Below are 16,082 nucleotides of genomic sequence, written 5' to 3' on the forward strand. Positions count from 1 at the left end.
TTTTTATATTGGTGACCAAATTGAAATCGGAAAAGAACATGTCACATCTTGTGGCACGAGGGGAATACCAAGTTGAAAGAATACTTATCTGTGATGAAAGTTCAAGGCAGGGGCGCAGCTATAGGGGGAGCAGTCGTATCTGGGCACTGGTGCCTATAGGGGCTCATAAGCCCCTCTGCTACATAAGAAAACAAGTATTATAAATGGTGCATGGTAGTTGGGGGGCCTGTTACAGATTTTGCATTAGGGCGCAAGTGCACACCTGGTTCCTAAAGGGTTACATTTGTATGAACAACTATGGGATACGTGTGCAATTGCTGGGGAATTTTGACCCACTGGGACAATATAACAAGGGTGATTTATGTCGACTTTTGGCCTGAACGGATGTGGTATGTGGGGTATGAATATAAGAATAATCCAGAGGATCTGACCTTCAATGGAAAGCAAAGTTCACACGAAGAAGCTTCACTTCCCTGGGGGCCATATTTATATTCAGGGCCAGGGATTTGTTATCATTTATTTTGAATCTTGAAATCCAGCGTTTCATATCCAGATGTGAAGCAAGTTTGCAATTGATACCATTTTTATGTGGTGTATGTACTACATAGGTAAATCATCAGCGATGGTGCGTAGTACCAGTATATAATCATGATATAGAAATACGGAAGCAATGCGGTTCTCAGATGTAGCAGTGCTGAGTTTGGCAAAACTTATCATGATCTCTTGATCATAATCTGTGGCATTCCATAGGAGTGCAGGTAAAGCTGGTCATAAAATATTGGAGGATACCTCAGAAATCTAATGCGTGTGGGGGCATCCATCGTGGGAATAAAAAATCAGCCATGTTGGATTTTAGCATGCCTGATCCTTTGTTTCCTATGGGATAAGCGGTGTCAGGCGTATCTGGAAGCCTCTTATCCCCTCTCTTTATGGATATAAAAATGCATACTAGCCAATCTAAGGGTATGTGCACACGAGAACTGTCTTTTACATCTGAAAAGACAGACTGTTTTCAGGAGAAAACAGCTGTGTCGTTTCAGACGTAAATGCTCCTCCTCGTATTATGCGAGGCGTCTTTGACGTTTGTAATCTTGAGCTGCTCTTCATTGAATTCAATGAAAAACGGCTCAAATTACGTTTCAAAGAAGTGTCCTGCATATAATGTATATAAGTGTCCTGCACTTCTTTGCCGAGGCAGTCCATTTACGCGTCGTAGTTTGACAGCTGTCAAACGACGACGCGTAAATGACAGGTCGTCTGCGCAGTATGTTGGCAAACCCATTCAAATGAATGGGCAGATGTTTGCCGACGTATTGGAGCCGTATTTTCAGGCGTAAATCGAGGCATAATACGCCTCGTTTACGTCTGAAAATAGGTCGTGTGAACCCAGCCTAAGTGTACATGGGGTGATAGCTGTTGGCCAAGTAACCATTCGGCATACAGCTGTCTGTCTAAGTGCTAGCGCCCCTAGTTGACTCCTTAGAACAAAACCGCCGCGACCATCAGCAGATCACTGCGCCTCCGGCTTCTCTCACCGCTTGGGGGAGCGCTGTATAGTCAGTCATTTACAGACATAATGTTTCTTCAGTACGAAATGAGAGACCACTATGTGGCACATCTCTGCTATATCTCATAGAGCGAGTGGTAAGGAGGGTGCCCCATCTATAAAATGCATATGTCTTAAGACATAAGGGATGGGACTATTAAGATGGGGCACCATCCTTTTAAGAGGAGTCACATTTGCCTTGTATATCGGCAGTGTAAAAGGTGGAAAACGTAACGTAACGTGCTTACCTGACGGATTCAGGTCTCCGCACAAAATACAGCTGCTCTGTATACAGGATACAAAGCAGCCGTATCTCAAAAAGCAAAAATAATTTTTAATAAAAAGTTATTAGAAAGTTTCACCAAACACACTGATACCCATTTTTATTAAAAAAAAAAAAAAAGTTTTCAAAGGTGTACAAAGCCTGTAATTCTCCACAAAATTGACCTGGAGGAAAATAAATATAATACGAATAATAAACCCAAACATTTTTTTTGGGTATATTTTCTTATGCCGTTCTTATTGCTACAAGACAAAAAGAATGATTTCATGCATGAGACGCCACGGTGGTTCACACGTCTACCAGATGAAAGGTCCGATTTCACGAAAACTAAATTTAAACGCAATGTAAACATTATAAAACAGTTCCCTAAACAATATCGCACATCGCAAACAATAGCAGGTGACTGAACAGTACAAGTGGAACAGGGAGGGACTGAAGAAACAGAACAGAGCCAGAGATGTAGAGATCACACACCAACAAATAGGAAAACATCGAATAAATGACCTCACTACACAACCGTATCAGGGACCCCGCTCGCTCGTAGCCCCCCATCTGTTTTTTTTTTGAGTGGTTTGGGAGACATTGCTGGTCTGAAAATGCTCCCTGCAGGAAACTGAGAGACAGATATTTTTGGGATATAATTGTGCAAGTAACTCACAATAGGAATAAATGGCAGGGGGCATTTCCCGTCTGTCACCCAACATATGACTGGCGACAGTTAAGGGTCAGGAAGTGCCCTGTCTGCGTCCCTTATAAATGTGTCCTATCCAAATAAGTAGAGAGACGCGATGTCACAAGGGGGAGCCGGGCAGGCAGCACATGGCTGCTGCTAAATACGAGAAAACATGGCTGATGGGAAATACGTCGTATACAGGCACGAGACCGCTGACTAATCCAGAACAGTCTGGGCACATTGTGGGATCTTCTCTTCTATATCCAGTAATACTCACTTTACATTTATACTGCGGAGTGAGGATGATGATGATGATGGAAACATTTACATGTGAAAAGTTAACTATTACACTAGGCAGATCTTTCGGTTTTCCAGTTTTGGTGTTTGGTAGGTTGTGAATTTCCCCCGTCTGCTGCATGTACGGTGGCATCTTTGGCAGGCAATGTGTCGGGCTGGGTTTTTATGGGGTTATCTATAGCTGAGTTTAATGAACTTATCTTTCCAGCCTCTGGCAACGCATCTTCCTCCTACCCGGCTGATACCGCAGCGGAATGGATAGGGATGCCAGGCAGCAAGTGAGAGGTCTGGCCTATCAAAACCTAGGTCACACTATTCGAGGAGCTTTTCAGTGGGCTCTGTGCCAGTTATAGTGGCTTTTGCCCTATAAGAGTTTTGCAGCCGTCTTGCCTGACTACTCTTCTGATTACTCCACGGTACTACATTCCGGTTCTGGTCTTTATCGAGCTAGGCTAGTCTAACTATGTCCACTTCACACCAGCACCCCTAGTTCATCGACCTGTTCTCACCAGTACATTTTTGCATAGACTTTCAGTTGTGGTTGCCCCTAGTATCCACACCTCCAAACTAATACCTTGTATTCTGGTTCCACCTCTGGTAGACATTGTCCAGGGAATCAAACACCAGACTAGCTTAGGGCCCTAAAGTCCTAGGGCCACCTGAGTACCTTGACCTAAATCACAGTCATGGGAGTGTGTGTGTGTGTGTGTGTGTGTGTGTGTGTGTGTGTGTGTGTGTGTGTGTGTGTGTGGGGGGGGGGATCTTCCTGTCTGGATCTGTTCTTTCCTTGGGTATCGCAGGGACAGGAATATTACACGAACGCACTTTTTTGGGGTGACTATGACTGATGCACTATTAGGGGCATTCATAGTCAAGGCACTTATGGAGGTAGCTGTGCCACTGATGGAGACATGTCTGGCAGGCGCACACTGTTATGGGGACATGTCTGGCAGGCGCACACTGTTATGGGGACATGTCTGGCAGGCGCACACTGTTATGGGGACATGTCTGGCAGGCGCACACTGTTATGGGGACATGTCTGGCAGGCGCACACTGTTATGGGGACATGTCTGGCAGGCGCACACTGTTATGGGGACATGTCGGAGTGACACTTTCAAATCGAATGTACGTATTTGGGGAATACAAATGGCAGAGTGAGAAATTAAGCTTTAAGTGACAACAGCTCAAGTCCGTTCGGGCGTACCTCCTAACACTTGAATCCCCAGTTCTAAACCCCGATCTGCCCAGAAAACCTCCAGGTAAAGCCTACTTCTTGGCATATTTGCATAAGCTGAGAACCTTTTGGGGACAATCCCGCAAAAAGTCACCAAAACGTTTTATGTTCTAGGTTTTTCTTAAAGTTGAATTACCTTTTAATTGATGTCAGATTAGTGAAATGTTATTACGTTAATATAGACGAAAATCCTCTGTTGGGCCATTTCCCTGACATGATAATAAGGACCATCAAATCCAGCTCCTTCTAAAGCTGATATTAGTGCAGGTTACTTTCTGCTGGGTTTTGGGATATTTCACAAATAGGCAGGGACTACATGGTGACAATGCAATTTTAATTATTACCTATGAGGAAAAAAGTTATAGGCGACACATGTGCATGGCCCGATGCAGACCACCGTAGATTTTGTCCTTAATTACGGATAAGGAAGTAAACACTAGTTCAGACTGTAATGTTGAAAAGTAGAAAATTGTATTTTATATTTTTCAATGTCAATTGACAGAAAACAAGTGCAAAAAAAAATTGCCAAATGTGAATATAATATATCACCCATCGGAAAGTTAGAGTCCTGGTTAGAATTCAATCATAATCTCAGTTAGATCCAGGGCTTTTCACCGATAGCAGAGACACCACGTGTGGAGGATCGGTGTCTGACAACACCTGTGCGACGTTTCGGGGGACCGCGCCCTGTCTCAAGCATATCTGTTGGGCGATCAGTGCTCATTTAAATAACGATCGATCAAGGTAAGGCCGGATTTACACGAGCGTGTGCATTTTGCGCGCGCAAAAAATGCTGCATTTTGCGCGCGCAAAAGGTACTTAACAGCTCCGTGTGTCAGCAGCGTATGATGCGTGACTGCGTGATTTTCGCGCAGCCGCCATCATTATGACACTCTGTTTGGATGTTTGTAAACAGAAAAGCATGTGGTGCTTTTCTGTTTTCATTCATAGTTTTTACTGCTGTTGCGCGAATCACGCGTGTCACACGTGACTTCACCGGGTGCGTGATGCGCGAACAACGCACCAATATAGAACATGTCGTGAGTTTTACGCAGCGGACTCACGCTGTGTGAAACTCACAGTCAGTCTGCACGGCCCCATAGACTAATATAGGTCCGTACGAGGCGCGTGAAAATCACGCGCGTTGCACGGACGTATTACACGTTCGTCTAAATAAGCCCTAAGTGTAATAAATGGAATATATAACATTTTACAAAAATGTGAATGTTTAAAAACATATAGATAATTAAAAACAAGCATTGAGTTTCGCAATGAATATTAAAGAAGTGGATTGTCCAGACTCATTCTATGGCCGTCAGGCACCTTCCCGTATATTTTACGGGAAGGTGTGCAAGCCGTAGAAGCCTTTCCTGTAAAAAATAAGGCATGTCCTCTTCTTTTCTTTTTTTTTTTTTTTTACGGACCGTGCTCCCATACCTTATAATGGGAGCACGGTCCGCAAATGCGGATGACTGTCTGCGGCCGGCCAGGCCCACAATCACATGATTACGGGCATGGTTGTGTGCATGGGGCCTTACAGATCTCTGACTTGTAACGAGTTGTGCACCTGTGTTAGCTGGACATGGTTTTCAGTCTCTGGGTGTGAACAAAGAGAAAATGAATTGAAGTGCAAAGTATATTGGAAAGTTGATAGAAAATTGATCAAATTCAGGCTGCCTTCTGGAACCACAGCGGGAGCTCACTACATATTTATTTATACAGTCTTCCATTGAAACCTATTGTAGCAATATAGCAAGCTCCCCCTAGTGGCGTCTGCCAGTAACCTTTACAGGAGACCTGACTGTTTTTTCAGGATCGAGGTAGATCTCTTTTATTTTGGACTCACTTCAAATCTGCAGGAGTAGACAAGCATGAGTTACGGGCTGTGTGTGAGAAAAGACTCTCTGACAACACTTCCTGCCCTTGTGCTCTGGCCAAGTTTAATTATAGGGAAACAGGGCGTCGTAGCAACCCATCAGATCTCTCAATACTATGAGGTCTAAGGTCCCTATGATAATCCTGACCTGCGAGATCAGAGGGACAGGGCCTATAGTCTGAGGATGCAGGCAGAGACATTTTTTTCTTACAGGCAGCCTATAACTTCAACCAAAAAAAAACTAATGGCCCCTTATGTAATGCATGGACTGGCCAGGTACGCTAGAGTGGGAGCTGTCTAAATTCCCTTATAGGACAGGGGTCGTCTTCATGAGATAACCCCCTTAACCAGTTGCACTTATTTATAATTATGTTGGGATGGAAATGCTCCAATAATAAATAATGGTTACAGTGGGTATTTCTGAAGGGGAAACTGCTAGCAATGCCAGCACAGGTACCCTATGCCCATTGTTTGACCGCTGACCACATAAATGCTAATATAACACATTGCCCCTAGTGGCCAAACTAAGGAATAACTAAAGATTTTTGCTAATAACTTCTGATTGTGGCTCTTCATTTAATAGAAATTTGCATGTAAATGCAATCTTAGTAAATAAACCAAACCCATAGATGACCTTGTCAGCAAAATTGTTTTAGGCAGAAGATTTTCTTTTTTCAAATTTGTCACCCTGTTATAGACAAATTAGTTCCGGCTTCTGTTCTTAGAATTAGCACCCCCTAAATAATGTAAAATCGTATTCTTATCAAGTTTCCTGGCAGTCCTATCATGTCACATAGGGATTCTCTAGCAGATTTTCATAGACTTTAACAGGTTCCCGACTGCTGGCCGTAAATATACGGCCAGCGGTCAGGGTCTCTAAAGTCCACCGTATAGACTATTTACGGCGGCACTTCAGAGACTGTGCACGCGCGATCGCGTGCACACAGCTCTGTGCCCTGGCTGTTGCTAACAGCCATGGGCACTGGGCAGAATGTCAGGGGTCAATCTTTTGGCCCCTGAACATGTGATCGCTGTGACAACCAATCACAGCGATCACATGCATTTCTGCATAGAAAACAGTGTGCACGCGATCGCGTGCACACAGCCCTGTGCCCACGCTGTTACCAACAGCTCTGGGCACTGGGCAGAGTATCAGGGACCAATCTGATGGTCCCTGAACATGTGGTCGCTGTGAAAACCTATCACAGCGACCACATTTGTTTTATTTTGACTTTTCTGGCAGTAAATCTCCTGCCTCTTTTCTTCTCCTCAAACATTGTTTCAGTTTGAGGAGAAGAAGAGACTCGGGAGAATTGCTGCCAGAAGAATACAGTTACAGTTACACAAAAAATACAGTTACACTCTAAAACATTCTCTGTATAGATAGATTTCTATCTATCTATACAATCTATCTATCCATCTATCTTTTTTTCTATCTATCTACCTTTCTATCTTTTATTCTATTAGAATAGGCAGGTAGGGAGTATATAATTATATATATATCCACATATATATAATATATATAGCAATAGCGGTTTATTTTTTTGTTAGCGTTAGTGTAGATATATATAGCAGTTAGTTTGTGTGTTTTATATAAAAAAACCAAAAAAAAACAAAACAATTTGTTTAGTTAGTGTTAGTGACGTTATGGCGAGGAAGTTGTTTAGCGCCGAGGAGGCATACGCCATGCTGTGGTCTGAGTCGGAGACCGCATCAGAGATGGCGTCCGAGATGGAACCTGTTTTAGGTAGTGACGATGACAGCGTCACTTCAGGTTCATCTTCAGGGGACGTTGTCCCTGATGCAGTTGAAACTGCAGAACTTGAAAGCGCAGGGCCAAGTAGCGCTGTAGCACGGGACAGCCTGGTCCCTCCAGTCCAGGCTCTTGTATGGGCACCTGCCCCATCTTTTGGGCCTAGAATCCACGGATTTACTGCCACTCCTGGCATAACCGTGGACAATACAAATTTTGTCCAAATGGATTACTTCCATTTATTTATAACGGACGACATCCTAAATCAGATTGTCCACGAAACAAATTTATATGCCACTCAATATATAAGGCAGAAACCTTCATCCACCCATGCCAGAGATTGGACGCCCACCAATTTGCTGGAATTAAAAAAAAATTTGGGGCTCACCCTAAATATGGGTATTGTCAAAAAGCCCTCCATTAGGTCTTACTGGTCAACAAGACCCGCCCAAGCCACACCAGTATATTCTGCAGTAATGCCCAGGTCTCGTTATGAGACAATAATGAGGTTCCTCCACTTCAATGACAACGCACAGGCCCCCCCAAGTACTGATGCAAACCGGGATCGGTTGTTCAAAATAAGACCGCTAATAAATTCCCTGAATAACTTATTTCTGCAACTCTACACCCCTGAGCAGAATGTAAGCGTGGACGAATCCCTCCTCAACTTCCATGGCAGACTTCGCTTTCGCCAATATCTACCTTCCAAAAGGGCAAGATATGGCGTTAAGCTTTATAAACTGTGCGAAAGCGGGTCAGGATATACCACCGCCTTCAGGATTTATGAAGGGCGGGACCGCTCAATAAATGTTCCTGGATGCCCCCCTGATCTTTCCACCAGCAGTAAGATCGTGTGGGAGATAATGCAGCCTCTGCTTCACAAGGGGTACCACCTGTACTGTGATAATTTTTATTCCAGTGTGCCCCTGTTTAGGCATTTGCATGCTGCAAGGACTGGGTCATGTGGCACCATGCGCAAAAACAGAATTGGTTTTCCACAGCAATTAGTGGGGAAGCGCATGGTAAAGGGGGACTCCTGTGCTTATGCATCTGAAGAATTGCTGGCGGTCAAGTTCAGGGATCGCAAAGATGTGTATGTGCTAAGCACGATTCATACCGCAGGAACAGTGGCAGTGAGGGAAAGGGGGGCAACATCGGACAAGCACAAACCAGTGAGCGTGTCCGAATATAACAAGTACATGGGGGGGGTGGATTTAAGCGACCAGGTTTTACAGCCCTATTTAGTAAAACGCAAAACTAAAACCTGGTACAAAAAAGTGCCCATTTATTTGTTACAGGTGGCCATCCACAACTCATTTGTGCTCTATAAAAAAAACAGAGGCAGAGACACATACCTGGATTTCCAGGAAGAAATTATTGACGGCCTCATTTTTGATGTTCAGGACACCCGAGAATGCCCCCAGTCTGAGGATGTCACGCGACTGACTGAAAGACACTTCATCAGTCGGATTCCCCCAACAGCAACCAGAAGCAACCCCCAGAAAAAGTGCCGCGTCTGCAGAAAAGACGGGCACCGCAAAGATTCCCGATATTTCTGTCCCTCATGTCCCTCACAACCAGGCCTGTGCATTGAGCCATGTTTTAAAAAATACCACACTGTTCTGAATTATTAGATTTTAGTTAATTCGTTGAAAATATATTTGCCCTACATTACGTTTTTATTTTTCCCCTGATTTTACTCCAAGGGTGAGGGAGGGAATGGGTGGGGGGTGGATGTCATATTTGCATGTTTTCTAAAGTTCATCTGCTGGAGAGCTCCATTTGCATTAACCTGCAATTTCTTATTTTAGAAAACCCCAAAAAATAAATTCCCATTATACCCCTAGATGAATATTTTGGGATTTCTACTTCAAGAGCAGATATTTTGGAAGTGTTATAGAAACTCTGTTGAGTTTTGTAAAATCAGCTTTGAAAAAAAGCGATTTGTGAAATAATCTTCTTCTATCCTCCGCCCTCCTACATCTCTATGTGATAATAAGGCCCAAATATTTGGTATCCCCGTGCACGGGAGAAGTGGCAGAATGTGAAAGGAGATGAATTTTTGCCGTGGTCTATGCCGTGTGTGAAAAATGCTGGTATAAACTGACGCATTTGCTAAAAAATTGCTAATTTTATTTTGATCCATCTTATTCAAGAAACTTTCAGAAGAAAACTGGACTATCTAAAAATATGATAAACCCCTTGAAGAAAACCTTGTGGGGTCTACTTGCGTGAATGAAGTAATTTATGGGGTGATTCTAATCTTTCAGCAGCATTAGGCCCCCCAGAAAACAGTATGCTGCTATAAAATCAAATGCAGAATTCCTGGACCGAAAAGCCTCCTTTTATGCCAAGCCCTGGCACATGCCCGCACAGTGAATAAGGCACACATATTTGGTATCCCCATGCACAGGAGAAGTGGAAGAATGTGAAATGCGATGAATTTTGTCCGTGGTCCATTTTGTGTGTGAAAAAGCTAGCATAAACTAACGCATTTGTTAAAAAGAAAGGTAATTTTATTTTGTTCCATCTTATTCAAGAAACTTTCAGAAGAAAACTGGACTGTCTAAAAATATGATAAACCCCTTGAAGGAAACCTTGTGGGGTCTACTTGTGTGAATGAAGTCATTTATGGGGTGTTTCTAATGTTTCAGCAGCATTAGGCCCCCCAGAAAACAGTATGCGGCTCTAAAATCAAATGCAAAATTCCTGGACCGAAAAGGCCGAAAAGCCTCCTTTTATGCCAAGCCCTGGCACATGCCCGCACAGTGAATAAGGCACACATATTTGGTATCCCCATGCACGGGAGAAGTGGAAGAATGTGAAAGGAGATTAATTTTGTCCGTGGTCCATACCGTGTGTGAAAAGTGCTAGCATAAACCGACGCAATTGCTAAATTCTTGCATTTTTTTCCAATTTTGCCCACTTTGATACTGACAAATGCCACTAAAACAAAGCCCTATCTGTCCTTTAAAAAGAGTGTAAAATTCAAAGATGAACTTTATTCACCTGCTGAGTTATAGTCATCTAAAGAAGCGCATAGCAAAATTGTGAAATTTGCTCTGGTCATTTAGCTGTAAAACAGCCCAGTCCTTAACCGGTTAATAATGTATGTAACTCTGCTCTGCCTCAGTGTCAGTCTCCAATAGAGCTTTGGCATTCTATTCCTGAACCAGGAGGGTCAGGATGAACAGTGTTTTCTCTTCTAGGCTACAATGAATTAGGTACGACATTGAATTGAGTATAATAGGAGGATGCCAAGAGCAATGAACGCCTATAAGATAGCAGGGCCAGGAACAGGCGTTTCTATGAAGCATGGGTGACTCTGTGACAATATAACAGCACCAGCACAGGGGCATAGCTGGATGACATAGGAGGATAATAGTGATGGAACAACGTGCGTTCTCCGCTCAGATTTTGCTGTTTTTCTAGAATATCCCCAATGATTTTGAGAGAAGACGGATGTCGCCCTCGGTTAGCTCTTCACATGATGTGAATGTTAATTGATTATACAGTAATATAAGATTTACTAAGCCGGGGTCTGTGCTTTTTTTATACCTGACCTGTCCTTTCCAGATTAATGTCCCTTTTATGTAGTGTCATGTCCAATATTCGGTTGTGGCATAGAACAGACAGAAATGGCATCTTGTGTCCTGGTGACAGTAATATAATAATATATTGTATTGTCCTCTGGAAACACGTGCTGCTTTTACAGAATTGAGGCTACACACACCTACAGCGCTGAGTGACGCCTGGCATGCTGGTCCACATGGCGCACATTATCCGGGCTGAATAATGCCGTGGGCAGTCATGATGCAGTTATATTGGATTTTATTTAAAAAATAATTTGGGCACGGCTATTACTGCTGCAACAGAGCTCTATTGTAGAGCTCATACAGGCATCTGCATTTCTGCAGCAATTCCGCAGAAACTTGCTGAAATTCCGCTGCGGAAAAAATGGCGAAAATGGTGCGGAATTTGCTGCGTTTTTCTCAATGCTGGGTGATGGTGACATCCTCAGAAAAACTCAGCAATTTAACGAAAATTACGCAGGTGAATTTCTGCAAGGAAATTTTACGGAGCGTGTGAATGAGATTTGTTAAATCTCACCTACTTTGCTGCTATTGTATTCTGCTACGTATTTTCCGTTCACAATTCCGGACGGACAGTACGCAGCAATTCCACTACGTGTGGACGAGCCCCAATACTGCTCTTTAGCTCATCTCCGTGAGCTCTGAGTGACTGCAGCTGAGCTCCAATCTCTAATGTGTGATGTAGTCTAAAATCCACCTCCTATCATATCAGGCTGCGGTTCTGTCTGTCCTCCCTGCTTTACACTGTAGCTCTGCTTGTTCAGATTGACTGCTGTGTATAAACACAAGCTCCCAAGGAATAAGTACATGGAGAACTAAACCAACAGTGAGAAAAAGATTATTAGGTAATTGTCACGCATAGAATTAGGTAGATGACCTTCATTATGGGGGATCGCGCAGATAGACTTTAAAAAGTGTCATTTCTTTCATACCTTTTAGATTTGCACAGTATATAAACCTACACATACATTCCAAGGGATTGTTTGAATAGGAATCCCATAACATAGTGTTATTAATGGAATGACTTTGCATCAATCACATCCCAGAATCCCCCACAGTCGAGAATCTTTACTATTGTAACGTTCCTGACACTATATCCGGCATTAATGTTGCGTTCCACAAATGATGAACCCACAGCTTAAACATTTAACCCACTAGCAATGAACTGCAAACATCTGCACTTATTCTTCTTATGAGGAAATGATTTCTGCTGAGGAAGAGACTTTCACATCTGCAGTTTCATTAGGGTTCTGTCCAGGGGCATAGCTATAGGGGTTACAGAACGCACCCGGGCCCTAGGGCGTCCAAAACACCCTCTGCAAGGTAAGACGACACCAGTATTATAAATGGCACATGGTAGGTGGGGGACCCTGGTACAGCTTTGCATTGGGACCCAGTAGCTCCAAGTCACACACGTGGTTTTGTTTTTGCTTTACAACCGATCAACCGGTATTATTCAATACACCGACCTCGTACTATATGTCGCCACATGGTGTCTCTGTAATGCTCCGATGGTGCATGCCACCATATTATTATTCTTTTTTAACAAAACTTTTGTGTACCAACATCTAAAATTGGAGGTACAAAGAGTTACAGTATGAGCCCACAGTAGGACACATATTGCTTAATATAGATCCGTACCACAGAAATCCATAATACTTGAGTTTCATAGAAATGAGAAGGATCCGTCAACAGATCCAGCATGATCTGGCGGAAGCCTCATTCACATGGCAGAGCTGTGTGAATGAAGCATGTATGGTGACAGTGTCCCAACAGCAGGGGTCAGCAACCTTCAGCACTCCAGCTGGTGTGAAACTACAATTTCCAGCATACCCGACATCCTTTGACTGGGATAATAAAACCTTTGGCTGTCAAGGCATGCTGGGAGTTGTAGTTTCACAACAGTTGAAATGTCAAAGGTTGCTGACCCCTGGCCTACAGTTTTGTCTTATGGATCCATGGGAGGCCTGTGTGCCGCCATATGGTGCCTTAGTGAAGCATTGTATTCTCCCCTAGGATCAATGTTTCTAGAGAATACCTCCGTTATACACCGATGATGAAGAATGCAGCAATTTTGTGTTCTCATGGATTCCATATGAATCTGTGACAAAAAAACCTCTGTGTGTCTCAGTAGAAATTTGGAGACCTATGTAGGTACATTATGGCTAAACAGACACGGATCCACAATACTGCTGTGTACATTAGCCCATGTTTGTGGACTAAACCCATGCTGCTTTTTTTGGGATCCTGTATTGTGTGTGGCTGAGTCACAATATCGTATAATATCTACCACTAGCGATGTGATCGCTCCCTGATCTGTGGAGGTTCGATCACTGGGATTCCTACAATGTTGCAGTCTACAAAGATGGGGCAGAGTTGCAGTTCCTGCACCACACCAGAGGAGGTGCTGTGCAGAAAAATAATCCGAAGGGGGTGCTGAACTATTTGTATTATTTTCTATTGATATTCGCATTATAGTTCTCATTTCCAGGCATAGAAAGTTAAATAGGCTTCTAGAGGGGTCAAAGTGGCTCCTAATGTCTACAATGTTTTGTCCATTCCTGGCAAATATATTATGGATGGTTACAGGAAGGACAAGGTAAGGAGTCAATTTGGTCTCTTGGGTTAAAATTATTGAAGGTTTAAGGACTGAGCACTTCATAAAAAATGATGAGCTTAATTGGCCAAAAGGCGCAAAAACAAAAATCTATGACCTCGGGTAGTTAAGAAGTTAAGTATCTTTTCCTGCTTTAACTTTTTTTTGACGTTATGCTATAGTTACTTAGTATCACTCGCTGCTGAAATAATATGTGACAACTGCATCATTTCATATTGGACATCTCCCAAAAGACAATGTGGTATCCGGTCTGCCGGTCTTCCTCTCTCCACCAGCCCCCCCCAGCCGTTCCCTCCATATCAAGGTCAGAGGTGACTTTACAGCTTTCTACAAGGAGATCGAAGGCTTCCAAGAGGAAATAGCTGAAATACTCACTTCAGCTTAACCCCTTGGTGAGGCTCATGATCGTGTCACTTTGACCGAGACCATGCGAGTAATAAGCAGTCATGGTGAGACACTGAGGTGATGCTTTTTTTTTTCAAGCAACCTTTTCCTGTTCTGGAAAGGAATGTCTCCAGCCGGAGAGAGTGCAAAATACGAAAAGAAAATACGAAAAATAGGAGCCAAGTCAGGGGACCTCAAATGTTTCCTTGAAGTCGTTTACTGCTCAGAAAAACAGGAAGAGAGTGAGGATATCAACATTCGAAGGACAGACAGAAGGGGAACAGGGTTGCGGAACGCACCTTCCTACGGGAAGAAGGGCAAATTCTTTCAAGTCTCTGGGTGAGAATATATGACGTGTGAGGCCAGCGATTGGCAGACAGACCTTCATTTAACCCGGTTTGTTCTGTTTTTTTAGATACGATCTGTATTGGGGGGGGGGGGGGGTCAGAGAATAAGGCAAAAGAATGTTGTTTACAGAGAGAAATAAGGCATTTTTTTTAGTTGCTGTTCGATTCGCTGTTTATTTAAGGGCATCAAGGGCATCGCTGACTTGTTTGAAGACATCGTCTACTGATCCTTCTGCGTTCATCTGTTGGGAAGATAAACCATACATGAATGCTATACTGGTACTTTTTTTTTTAAAGCACTGTCACATTCACCTAAGCTGCGATACCATACAACACCCAATGGAGAAACCGTTCTGTCACTCCACCCCCTCCCCCCCCGTGATGCGATCACGGGCTGCCAATAAGTTGTCATGGCAGACTGGGGGCCTAATGAAGGCCCTAAGGTCTGCCATTTTGGTACTCCTATTAAGCCCTTCCAGAGATGGCAAATTTCACAATATTCTGCAATACATAAGGCATTGTGTTGTGAAAGTGATCTTATGATCGCATGTTCAAGTCCCCTGGTGGGACTAAATAAAAGTCTTCAATTAATTAAAGTTTTTAGGAATATTGTAAAAAAAAATAATTGTAAAACAAAAAAAACAAAAAAAAAAACTTTTCCCATTTTCCCCCTAAAGTAATGTAAATAGTGGGGAAAAAAACAAAATTGGTATCACCCCCTTCTGTAAAAAAACAAGCTATTACAATATAACATTATTTATCCTGCTTGGTAAATGCTGTAAAAAAAAAACACCAGAATTGCTGTTTTTTTCGACAACTTGTCTCCCAAAAAAGTGGAATAAAAAGTGATCATAAAGTCGCATGTACCCTGAATGGTATTAAAGGGGTTTTCCCGTAATCTGTATTTATCACCCATCCACAGGATAGGTGATTAATATGTGATGGGGTGTTCAATCATTAGGACCCCCACTGATCTCGAGAACACGCTTGCCTGGCCGCCCCTGTGCGCCACATATGAATGGAGCGGTACTGCACACGCTCGGCCACCGCTCCATTCACTTTGTATGGGGCTGCCCAAGATGGCGTTTGGCAGCCCCATAGAAAATTAATGGAACGGTGGATAGGTGATGAATATCGACTATGGGAAAACCCCTTTAATAAAAACTACAACTCCTCCCTGCAACACTCAAGCTCCCACACTGCTCCATCCATGGAAAAATGTAAAACCACGAGTCTCAGAATATGAAGACACAAAACAAATAAAAAAAACTATATAAATGTGGCACTGCCGTAGTACAAAACCCCAAAAAACAATGAAGGAATTGCTTTTTTTTTTTTTCTTTCTTTCCATTCCACACCACAAAATAATTTTTTTAAAGTTCCCAGTATATTATTTGGTGATTTTAAAAACTACAACTGGTCCCGCAAAAAGAAAAATCCCTCCTACGGCTCTGTCGATGGCTTTTGAATGACAGGAGG

General features: G+C 43.0%; 1 protein-coding gene and 1 long non-coding RNA gene across 8 annotated transcripts in view; one reads left to right on the top strand and one right to left on the bottom strand.

Annotated features, from left to right (window-relative positions):
* LOC142659286 (uncharacterized) overlaps positions 1–16,082 on the top strand; it is a 47,275-nt gene that overhangs the window by 3,026 nt on the left and 28,167 nt on the right. The window lies entirely within an intron of this gene.
* The window catches only part of AK1 (adenylate kinase 1), a 36,552-nt gene continuing 34,925 nt past the window's right edge, over positions 14,456–16,082 (bottom strand). For all 6 annotated transcript variants that reach the window (XM_075835253.1, XM_075835255.1, XM_075835257.1 and 3 more), the window contains one exon: positions 14,456–14,845. In XM_075835253.1, coding sequence (XP_075691368.1) covers positions 14,777–14,845 — 69 coding nt within the window. In that variant the 3' untranslated portion in view covers positions 14,456–14,776. The remainder of the gene's footprint in view (positions 14,846–16,082) is intronic.

The sequence above is a fragment of the Rhinoderma darwinii genome, chromosome 8 (genome assembly GCF_050947455.1).
Source record: "Rhinoderma darwinii isolate aRhiDar2 chromosome 8, aRhiDar2.hap1, whole genome shotgun sequence".
Taxonomy (NCBI): Eukaryota; Metazoa; Chordata; class Amphibia; order Anura; family Rhinodermatidae; genus Rhinoderma; species Rhinoderma darwinii.